Below are 11,983 nucleotides of genomic sequence, written 5' to 3'. Positions count from 1 at the left end.
CAACACCAGAAGCAGCAAAGCTGTTCCCAGCCTGGTGACCCTGGTGGTGACACCTGCGACTGCAGCAACATCGTAAGCAGCAAGGCACCAGCAACCTCAGAGATACAAGCAGCGCAATGAGGGCATTGACGATGCCTCTGGCAGAGGCAGTGGAGGGTCGAAAATACAGGCTCTCAAATATCACCAGACGCGGCCCAGAATCAAAGTAACCAAAGCCTTACCCATATAAGAAAGGTGTTTGCTGCCACAAATGCACCAGCAGAGGAATAACTCATCACGCACCATGAAGAACTACAGTAACACATAAGCATAGAAAGACAGCCACAACTCTCCAGAAACCACACTCAAAGTCAGGAGATTGCAGTCTAACGGACAGAGAATTCAAAATAGCTGTAATGAAGAAACTCAATGAGTTATGAGAAAACTCAGAAAGACAGTTTAACAAACTCAGGAATAAAATTCATGAACAGAAGGAGTACTTCACCAAAGAGAATGAAATTCTAAAAAAAAAAAAAGCCAAACAAATTCTGGAGTTAAGAACACAATGAGATGAAGAATAAAGTAGAAAGCATTGGAAATAAAGCAGAGCATCGGGAAGAGAAAATTAGCAAGCTTGAAGATAGAAATCTAGAAATGTTTCAGGTGGAAGAGGAGAGAGAACTTAGATTTTTTAAAAATGGAGAAATTCTATGAGAAATATCTTAGTTAGTAAAAGCAACATAAGGATAATGGGTATCCCAGAAGGAAAAAAGAGGGAGAAAGGAGCAGAGAACCTATTTAAAGAAATAATAGCTGAGAATTTCTCAAACCTGGGGAAGAAACTGGATATACAAGTACATGAAGATAATAGAACACCTAATTATCTCAATGCAAAGTAATTTTGATTAGTAAATATTATTTACCACAAGACCGTGACATTTAAACTTCAAAATATTAGTAGATTTGCATTGCAGTCTTACACAAGGCTTCCTTTTTCCCCTATAGTGAAGATATAAGTTCTGTTTTCTGTACGATTAATCCCTACAGTTAAGACAGTAGCACTAGTTGTCATGAAGGCTTATGAGAACTGACATTAAAAGGAAGTATTTAGTTACTTTTAAATGTCAGTAATAACAATCATGTGTAAATCACAATAGTTCGTATTTTCTGACATTCATCTTAAGCAAGGCACTGTGTAGTGGAGTAGGAACTATTATCCCTATTTTACAGGCAAGGAAAAGGAAGTTTAGAGAGGATCAGAATCTTGCCCAGGGTCTCAGAACTAGTGAGTGTGAGCGCAGGTCTTACTGATTGCAAAGCCTGTGGTCTTACCTGGTCTGCTCCTCTGCTTCTGTGGGTGTTATTTGATAAGCACTTCATTTTACATAAACGAAATGATAAGTAATAGAATACCAATACCTTTAGGTTTCAAGTTTGCATTGGTTTTAGGGATTTAAGAATGGAAACACAAAGAATTAACTCACTCCACCACTTAGCAGTACTTCCTCATTGCTCACTTACTCTTTACCCTCACGGAAATTAGAATGACAGCACCCCTGGAGACAAAGAGGACGACTGTGAGTCAGGAGCCAGTGTTCACAGGATGAGGAAATGCAAACCTGAGAACCATGCATGCGGCAGAGTAGAGGGTTGTACAGTCAGGAGGCATGGGCTTCCAAGGAGCAGTGGTTAGAGGAGGAACGTCCTGAAAGAGGTCTTGGATGATGAGTGGTACAGGGGTGTGAGAGAATACCACCCTGGAGAGTGTGTGCTGAAGGCGTGGCTCTCCAGTTGGTTGACGGGGTTAATGTGGACACAGGGTAATGCAGGGAGGCTTTAGAGAGAGGGGACGTGATAGTTTTATCCCTCCAAGCATCATACCAGTGACGTCTTTAAAGTTTTATCTATGAACAAGAAGGCTGTTTCGTATAGAAATGGGGCTGGATGAGAGGGAGAAACAAGAGGCAAGGATAAATGGGCTCTGAATGGAGGAGTCCAACGGTATTATTCATCAGTGATCAGTGCAGACTTATCTTCTTTTATGTTTGTTATGAATTATTGATGTAGTAAATACACGGTGAAATATCAAATGTGCAGATAATAGCATTTTTTTCACTAGTGATAAAGCCAGTGAGGTTAAACCGCAGAAAGAACTTGCAAATCTGTGTGAACCAACAGGAAACTTTTCACTAAACCTTAATATGGACAGAGGCCCTTACAGAAATATTGTAATCTTCTTACAGGCTAATAACTTAGAGTAAAAAGGAGAGATTGTATACTGTCCTGTAGAAGGATGCTGGCTTAATATACCAGAGTAACTACAATAAACCCAATAAAACAGAGAAAAAAAGGAATACTGAAAGAAAAAAAAGAGATATTCCAGCTTTGTACCATACACAGTTCAGGATACTAAATTTCAGTGATATACAGTCGTATTTAGAAATGGGCAAATAAAATTATCAATGGAGTAGCCAAATGGGTTCAAGATTTTGAGTCAGGTAATTGGGACTAAAGCCTTAACTCTTAACAACTTCCTATTGGCATGATTTTAAGCAAGTCACTGAATTTCTCTGCACCTCAGAGTCCTCTCTGCTTTGGGATAACCACATTATCAAGCCGACATATCTCACAGAGTTGTTTGAGGACCAAAGAAGTCAATAAATGGTAAAGCATCTTATAAACAAACATGTTGGCTGTTGCTATTTTTATCATTAATCTTGACTACTGTACAAGTGGAGATAAAAAATCATTAAATAAAAATTATTTTGAGTGCCCATAGGTGGTCCCTGCTCACAAGGAGCTCATTGTCTGGGGAAGGGGATGGTGAGGAGGGTAGTGGAAACCAAAGATGACAAGAGGTCATTTAATAGAGTGTGGGAAAGCCCACTGCGGGGGAGAAGGAGGAAATGACTAGATTGTTTGCAAGAAGTTCTGCTGTGATATTCTGCTTTTTAAAAAGTTTGTATTGGCATACTCTGTAAAACATCAAAACTTCAGTTCCTGTAAAGCTTCTTTAGGAGACTGCATTTTTTAGAAAACTCTTCACCTAAAGTTACATACTGTTTCTCATGGGTATACAATTTGCTCAAGTTTATAATATTGATCTCGTTGACACTGACCTCACTAATTAAATCAACTAGTACAGAAGCTGTGTATGTTCTCTTCCCAGTCAAAAATGTTTCTTTATTTAGATCTTAATCTTTGCAAGGTCTTTGCAAGTTTAAAAAGTAAATGGTGTTTATAAAAATGGGCTGGAGACATGAACAGACATTTCTCCAAAGAAGATATACTGATGGCCAATAGGCACATGAAAAGATGCTCATCATCGCTGATCATCAGGGAAATGCAAATCAAAACTACACTAAGATATCACCTTACACCCGTTAGAATGACAAAAATATCCAAAACTAATAGCAACAAATGTTGGAGAGGTTGTGGAGAAAAAGGAACCCTCATACACTGCTGGTGGGAATGCAAACTGGTGCAGCCACTATGGAAAACAGTATGGAGATTCCTCAAAAAACTAAAAATAGAACTACCATACGATCCAGCCATCCCACTACTGGGTATTTATCCAAAGAGTCTGAAGTCAGCAATCCCAAAAGTCCTGTGCACCCCAATGTTTATTGCAGCACTGTTTACAATAGCCAAGACGTGGAAGCAACCTAAGTGCCCATCAACAGACGAATGGATAAAGTAGATGTGGTACATATATACAATGGAATACTACTCAGCTGCAAAACAGAACAAAATCATTCCATTTGCAATAACATGGATGGACCTTGAGAGAATTATGTTAAGTGAAATAAGCCAGCAAGAGAAAGATAATCTGTGTATGACTCCACTCATATGAGGAATTTAAAACTATGGACCAAGAACAGTTTAGTGGATACCAGGGGAAAGGTGGGGTGGGGGGTGGGCACAAAGGGTGAAGTGGTGCACCTACAACATGACTGACAAACATTAATGTACAATTGAAATTTCACAAGATTGTAACCTATCAATAACTCAATAAAAAAAAACTGAAAAAAAAAAGTAAATGGTGTTTATAGAAGATTTATTTATTTTCTTAGTACCCAAAGCAAAGCCTCAATTCTTCCACACTGGCAGCCGTGATATGTGTACCAGTGGGACCCACTATCTAACTTCTAGAGCCCTGATAGGGTCTGTGTAAAGAGGCTGGAGTCTAGAAGGTCTCAACAAAACTGAGATACCAACAGCCTCACCAACACCTTTGTAAAAATTCCTTCTGCCCATCTTCCCTTTTATAAAACTCGAGTCCTTAAAATTCCAAGCTTTTTAAAAAATGTGTTCTTAGCATCATATACATTTCTTTTAGTGTGAATACTTCTCTATCCATAATGTGCATCAAGGGCCTTCTTTAGAAGAATTACTATGTCTGTTTATGTGGTAGTGTTTTTCAGTTTTTTGTTTTTCCTGAGGTTTTCTTTTAATTCTCTTTGGCTTCCAAAAGGAGACAAGTATAGTAATAAGCATTTTCTAGGAGAACATGGCTCTACTTACCCTTTTTTGCGTTTTAGAACCATCCAACAGGAAATAATGATGGGTACAATAAAGAAGATCATACCGAAGAATATGCCTAGGCAGTAAAACAGGTCATTAAATGCATGGAGAATATAACCCCAAGGTTTTAAACTCTGTGCTAATATCTAGTCCCAGTAGAGGTTGCCAATGATTTTTTTAAATGTAACTACAAAGTCTGCTTTAAAAAGCATCCCACACAGGCTAACCTTTAAGATTTCGCCTCTGTTCCTGGTTTAATCTAGCGCATTAGTCTTACCACCACAGGGTTATAGATAAGGGGTGAGCAGAGCAGTTTTGTGATCTGTAGTCCAACAGCAGCTTTTCAACAAGTAGGTGATAATGGCACTGGAGCTCCTGGGCTCCAGCTCTCTGCGGCCCTGCGTGTGTCTCTTGTGGAAGGCACAAGGCAGGAGCTATTCTGTGCAACAGACCCTGCCAATTCCCTTTGAAGCAAACTCTATCACAAAACTATCCCTCTTACTCAAGCAGATCACAGAAATTGGCTAAGAAAATTGGTCTTTGTGGCTTTCAATTTGTGCAAATGGGCACGACTACCATCCTGAAGAATATTCCCCAGTGGTAAATGAAAAGGGAAGTTGCATTGTCCCGCCACATTAAAATAAGAATGATTGTTCATTTATAGTGGTTCAAAGATAGTATAGAACCTTTGATAAAAGGCACTTACTCTATATGCATGTGAAGATACCAGTTTTGCCACAGCAAGGCCTGAATTTATCATTATTTTCTTTCTGATTGAAATTGCAATATGACATTTTGATCTGTCTTTTTACATTTCATTCATTAAAGTGGATACTTACTGTTAAAGTTGCTAGAGTTCCTCAGTAAACCCTTCATAAAACTTACCGACTATGAGAGCATCACGTGGGCCTAATGGGAAGACAAAAGCCACAACACATCAGTTGAGCGCACAGCGTGATCACACAGGAGCCCTCAGCTGGTGACGGTTCATCCTGATGTTTTCAGTACACAGTATTTTCTGTTATAAAAAGCCACTGATTGTACTCACACAAACTCATTTCATCTTGTGCACTCAGCAAAGTATTATTTTTCTTTTTAACTTAATATTTTATCATAAAAGTAATATAATTCCAGCAGAAAGTTTATAAAACAGGACAAAAGAAAAATATCACCCATAATCCTACTACCCTGAAGTGTTTTGGTACATTCCTTTCTGGTCCATTTTCCTATGCATCTAGGTTTTTACATAGTTATAGAATCTATATCTATCTAATCTTTGAACAGTGGTATTAAGTGCTCAACATCTGTTAACTTTTATAACTATTACTGCCACAACAATGCTACTGCTATTTGTACGATAGCACTAACTCCTCATTATATTTTTCACATATTTTTCATCTGTCTCCTGCCTTATTTGCTTTTCAAAATAAGTCCTGAGTCATATTTCTTGACCTTTTATGATTTTCTCTATCATAAAGTTAAAAAAGTTGGCCTTCTTCTAGCTGTTTGATAAATATTCTTTTTTTTACTTTAGTTTTTCTATGTTAACTTTTAAAACTTTTAACTCCTTATTATATCTGGTATTTATTGTAGGATAAAAAGTTCTAAATTTTTTCCAATGCTACCTATATTATTTGAATCTTTTTATTCCCCAGGGATTGATGTCTCAGTCATATTTTATCTGTAAGATACTTTTATTTTTATTTATAATAACCTTTATTTTGTTAATATCTGTTTTGCTCCACTTATTTTATAAGCCTATTTTTGTGCTAGTATAGAGTGACTTATGTATTGTGGCTTTATATTTTGTTTTAAGATCTGATAGGGTTGGTCCCCCAATTATGTGAATATTCTGTCTCTCACAGCCACATCTTCAGAATACTCTAAAGGCATTCAGTCAGTCAGGCAGTGAGCTTTTTGTCAAAGGAGTGAATATAATTTGATATTAATTGAGTGTCAATTTATAATTTTAAAATAACATGTCAGATTAGTTAACGTGTTTAAGAGACTAACTGTAAAAGAAAAAAACAGATCTTGAATAATCTTGGTGTTCAACCATGTGTCATAAATAAGAGTCATAAGAACTGGAGGGGATAGGCTAGCACTAACTTAGATTAAGAAAGGTTATTCATTGTTAATTTTGCTCATCAGGTCCTTGATGTGTACAAGTTCTATCTTACATCGCACTCTACTTGTCAGCAGAGGGCTTTTCTGTGAGCTCAGTGAAACATGATTTCTAAATCTGTTGTATTCAGCTGTACCAGCTTAAAATCCTATAGCCTACACTGGTGAGCGAGACCGTTCATCTGGTCTCTGCAACTTGAACGGTGCTCCCTGACTGATGCTGAAAACATTCTTGAAGGCCTGCTCTACTACTGATGTGCTCCTGAATTTTAAGGCCCACAGACTATAAACAAATCATTATTGTGTGGTTCAAGCAACAATAGAGTAGATAAAAAAGGTTCAGAAAGGGCCTTGAGGAAAGGTGGGTGGATTGAGAAGTGTAAGGAGAGCAAGGCTGGCCTCACTTTCATTGCTAAGGGCTTTTGGGGAAGAATTAGGAGCTCCTATTCCACTCCTTAGTTCTTAGCACATGCCATAAACATCACACTACATTAGATGACAGTATGGATGAATGAATCAACAGTAACTACAACTGGGAAGGACATACATTATTGCACTTGCACTTACGAGATGTACATATGGCCAGAGGAGGGTCCCATGTGTTATCTGCCTGGCACTGGCTCTGGGGACTGCCTTTCAGACTATATCCATCTTCACACTCCAAAGTTACATTATCTCCATAGTGATAGATATTTTTAATTTTCATCTCCTTCTGGATTCCATTCATAAACTGTGGGAGGCTACATTTTACCTCTGAAATTAGAAAAATCAGAAGGAAATTGATATTTTATTGTTAATTGTTAGTTGAAACTGCTGTAATGGAAACATCTATAACCCTAAACCTACTTTGCCTTCAGCAAAGAAAGGTCATGTTTTCAAGCAAGAATTACTGACACCCCCCCCCCCCCACACACACACCCTATGATTTAAATTATCTGACTTTCATTTCCTAGGTAAAGTAAGGGAATATAAAATGTACTACACATCCACTTTTAATTATTGATAACTCTGCAACTGGAAAGTTGTGGAAAGTTTAGGAGTTAGGATAATCAAGTTCCAGCCCTGGATCCACTTGGGTCACACCATAAGGAAACAAGAATATCACATTAACTCTCTCTGGGCGTATAACAAATACTAGTATTTTGCCTCTTGATTAAATGCATGTTTCTGGCTCATTTCTATACATAGAACAAAGAAGTTAGTAAATCATGATTCTGAATTTAAAATATCATTTTTCTACTATATTTTATCTCTTTTAGCTCATTCTTTCTTTTGCTTTCTTTCTCTGTCCAGTCATGGATACCTTCTTCAATTCTAGCAAAGCCTGCTTCTTAGTTGTGGTAGTCTCAAAATTAGCCTAAATTCTTTTTTTCTTTATAAGAAACAACAAGGCGAAGTGCTATTTCCCAAAGTAAGGTCTATGGTCTTTCTACATCAGCATATTCTGATGGGTTTGTTAAAAATAGACCTCTGGACCCCATCTCAAAATGTCAGAATCAGAGTTTTTGGGAATAGAGCTTAAGAATCTTCCTTTTAACAAGATTCCTGACTGATTTCGCTAATACTCAGACAGAGAATGACTGCAATAAAGCATGTTTGAGGAGGGCAGTTATTAAGACAAAAAGAATTTTACTTAAATAAAAGGAAAGCAGCTGCCAAGAGATGAGAATATTACACTTTATCTTCAGGAGAATAACTTCCCCAAAGTCTTAATTTCTATAATTGATCTTTGAACTATTCCCTGAATCTTCATACTTCTAAATGTAACTAAAGCAAGGAGGGGTGAGCTTTCTGCTGTCTGCAGAGCCACAGGGACTCTGTAGTTTGTGAAGTCCATCTTTGCAAATAAATATAGGAGAGTCACTTACCATCTCTGTGGTGGCCCTCAATTTCTTTATTTCTAAAGTCAGAGAGCTGGGAGGACAAGAAGGATTTCTGAGACATTTAGGTTGTGGATGGCCCTATGACCCTATAATCACAGCAACCACAGGACTAACTGCTCCTTAATAGTAGAAACACAGGCGTGTCTGAAATGTCTCCTCCTTCCTCCCTGCCCTAAGCCTAGTATTTCTAAAAAGAAAGAAAAGAAGAAACAAACAAAGCAAAATCACTAAAATTGTAGTTTTGCAAAGTCAAAGAACCACATTTAAAAGGAGACAGTATACAGTGCAATGTTCAAAAGCAGAGGCTGAGCAGGGCTGCAATCCTGGCCACCACCACTTATAAGCTGTGGACCATGAACTAGTTACTGGATCTTTCTAAACTTTAGTGTCCTCTACTGGAAGATGGCAAGAATAATAATCCCACCTCATCAGATTCATTTGGAGAAACACAAATGACTTTTGTAAAGACCTCAGTACCATGCCTAGTCATATTATTTATTATCCACATTTTGTACCTTTTTGGAATAATGCCAACAAAGATTTTTAAGTCAGAAGCCATTTTTGCAAACATAAGAATAAAGGAAATAATTCCTGGGGACTTGTTCCAGGGAAGAGATGAAATAAACACATCACTTTTGGGCTTGGAGATTATAATGTGGCTCCATATCCAATAATTCGAGGAATTAATTGCTCTCAACCTTGCTTCAGGCTTCAATTTTCCTCACAAAGTGTATTTCTAGTCTCTTATTTACCTTCTAAGGGTATTTGTGAGGACCACCTGTGACCCTCTGAGGAACTTTAGAGCTGAAATATTTTATTAGTTAAAAGCTTGTGAATCATTTTAAACTGGTGTTTGATGTCTGTTGTATTACTGGAAATTCAATCAGTTCTTCCTACTTATTCAGTAGAGTTGAGATCCTTCCTACCTTTTGTTCTGCTTTTCTCGTCCTCTGTTGATACTCATTTCATGATCTCTTAGAAATGATCTCTCAGACTTATTAGCCTCAGGCATCAATTTTCCATAAAAACCAAGCAAGAATAAGAAATACCTTTGCAATAATGATCAGACTGGCTCCAGGTTCCCAGGTGTGTACAGAAAATGAAGGCGTTTCCCACCAACAGGTAGCCTGGGTCACAAGTGTAGGTGACAGTCATCCCAGGAAGATACGGAGATGCACGTCCTCCAATCTTATGCCCATTGTGGATCTTGGGTGGATGTGGGCATGCTAAAAGCAAGTTCCCCCCAAAACACAAGAAAAGACATTCAATTAAAGAAGTATAAACATGCCAAGACATCTATTAATTTCTCTGGCTATTAGAGCCACAGGAAGACCCAAGGCAGGCAAGTTCCCAAGGCACTAAATGTTTGCTGATCAGTGGGAAGACTGATTCTCTTAACCCAGACCTCTCAGCCTTGAAACAGGATCATCCATATTCTCTACCTGTAACTTGTACCAGATGGAGGTGCCATGGGGATCTACAAACTACCAATTCAATGTTGTCTGTCCTCAGTGGAGGATGGAGCTCATGTGGACAATCACGGTCATAATGAGCCTACAATTGTCAGGTACTGTCATTTAAAGCCAGACTAATACAGAAGAGGAATGAGCTACAGAGACCAAGAACACAGCCTTGAACTCCACTTCTCCAGGGCATCCGGAGTTCCCTTTGCAAAAGATGAGATGAAAATTCAACAAAATAGAGTCACTGGGTGAGCAGAACACTTAGAAGTAACAAAAGGAGTGTAAATGCATACATCAGAGTTTCTTTAACTATTTCTATAGCATTATCAATTCCGAAGTAAATTACTGCCATCAACATGTATGTTTTGCTCTTCACACCCATCTATCTAGTATGAAAATTGGTATAGATGGCATAACAGAGTATTTTCTCTGGCATTTGTTTTCAGTGCTTTGGAAATATTCTCTGTAAGATCCAGACCTCACTGATTCTCTCTGCTCTCCAGTCTTCCTCTCCTCACCATCCCACAGTCCTCACTCCAGCAGGGTCATCAGAATAACCACCAATTGGGACATAAAGTGGCTCATCTAGAACCCATCTGTTACTCACTCGGCAGGTAATTCTCTGTCTGACATTCACAACAAAGCCACGTTCAGAAATATAAATGACTGTCACTATATAAATATGGAGGTTCTCGCCTAGATATTCTGATCCATCAGGAGCGTGGGGAAATGTGCACTGACCAGCAGAACCAGAAGGTTCACAGCGAGGGGCAGGGCTGCTCCAGAACCCATTCCCTTGACTGTCACTTGTGCAGCGGATGGTGCTCTCCCCGACGAGGTTGAAGGTCATCCCTCTGACTGGGTGCGGGTCACATGTGTAAGTAATTTCTTTTCCATAGGGAATGTCTCCCAGAGAAGTTCCTGTGTGGCGCCCGTTAAGGATAGCCGGAGGATTTGGACAAAAGATTTCTAGAAGGAACACAAGGGCTTTAGGTTCCATTAGAATTTCAATCAAAATGATTATACAATAATAGTGCCCTGGGACTGTGTTATGAATAAATTTTTTTTCTATGAGAACACAACTAAGGTGGATGCAATTTAAATAAGTATGGGTTTTTCTGAGAAGGAACTAACTGAAGTGAGACTTAAATTACAATTTATTGTCAAATTCCAAAATCCCTTGGTAACTAAGTGTTTAATCCATTTGGAAGGTGATTAAGTTGTTTTTTTCAGCAACATATGATAGCCTACTTTATGTGAGGCATCGTAAGAGTCCTGGGTTGACAATGGAGTACAAGACAAAGATCTGAGGTTCCAGGGAAATCTTTGTAAAGTTTATTAAACATAGATTATCATTTTCAGCAGATGTAAATGTTTCTTGATGACTCAAGACCATTGTCATCAGTACCAATACCAAATATACAATAGTGTCGTCAGAATACATTGATTCCTATAGGGCTCTTTATAGCCAGATTAACTGGCTCCAGGGAGTCTTTTGGTTTTGGGGGCGGGGGGAGTTCTTTCTTCAAAGCTATCAGGTATCATTTCTTTCTGCTTTTAGTATATCTGCTTCTAGTATTCTCTCCCTAAGACTAATTTGGTGCTTCTAATCTGATATGGATTTAGGAAGAGATCTCAAGCTTGTCAGAACTGTGTGAATAAACAAAGTGAAGGCCTTAGTGCATAAAACAATGATTGACTTCCCATGCTGGATTTTATCTGTGTTTGTGTTTATCCAAAGTTTACTTATTTTCAGCTGTGTGTGTCTCAGGATGGCTGTTTGTTGGATGTCTGAGATTTACACATACTGAATGTTCTTATAAAGTTCCACCATAATCCCATAAGGTGTCCAGATAGATTTCTAGCAAGGTGTTTTAACAAAATCCAAATTACAGTGAACAATTTTTGACCATTAGGAAAAAGAGATTTAAAAAAGTCTTGCCTTACTTTAGTAAACAGAGTAGGATAAATCAGTAATGTCTTGTGGTATATATGAAACACTTTGATCTA

The 11,983-nt window shown here is 38.2% G+C and overlaps 2 protein-coding genes across 5 annotated transcripts in view; one reads left to right on the top strand and one right to left on the bottom strand.

Moving 5' to 3' along the window:
* LOC106783153 (complement component receptor 1-like protein) overlaps positions 1-11,983 on the top strand; it is a 245,565-nt gene that overhangs the window by 9,205 nt on the left and 224,377 nt on the right. Inside the window, exons 3-4 of one of the 4 annotated variants that reach the window (XR_011439068.1) lie at positions 10,420-10,587; positions 10,674-10,850. The exons of the other annotated variants lie outside the window; for them this stretch is intronic. The gene's annotated coding sequence lies outside the window, so the exon portion shown is untranslated. The remainder of the gene's footprint in view (positions 1-10,419; positions 10,588-10,673; positions 10,851-11,983) is intronic. 4 annotated transcript variants of the gene reach the window in all.
* Positions 1-11,983, bottom strand: part of LOC100057298 (complement receptor type 2) — a 151,469-nt gene that overhangs the window by 8,474 nt on the left and 131,012 nt on the right. Inside the window, exons 45-49 of the mRNA XM_070267887.1 lie at positions 10,715-10,942; positions 9,560-9,736; positions 7,195-7,380; positions 5,389-5,412; positions 4,504-4,579 (exon numbers count right to left, since the gene is read on the bottom strand). Of these exons, the coding sequence (XP_070123988.1) occupies positions 4,504-4,579; positions 5,389-5,412; positions 7,195-7,380; positions 9,560-9,736; positions 10,715-10,942 (691 nt within the window). The remainder of the gene's footprint in view (positions 1-4,503; positions 4,580-5,388; positions 5,413-7,194; positions 7,381-9,559; positions 9,737-10,714; positions 10,943-11,983) is intronic.

The sequence above is a fragment of the Equus caballus genome, chromosome 5 (genome assembly GCF_041296265.1).
Source record: "Equus caballus isolate H_3958 breed thoroughbred chromosome 5, TB-T2T, whole genome shotgun sequence".
NCBI lineage: Eukaryota > Metazoa > Chordata > Mammalia > Perissodactyla > Equidae > Equus > Equus caballus.
Note: the sequence above shows the minus strand (reverse complement) of the source record. Positions and strands in the feature narration are given on the sequence as shown.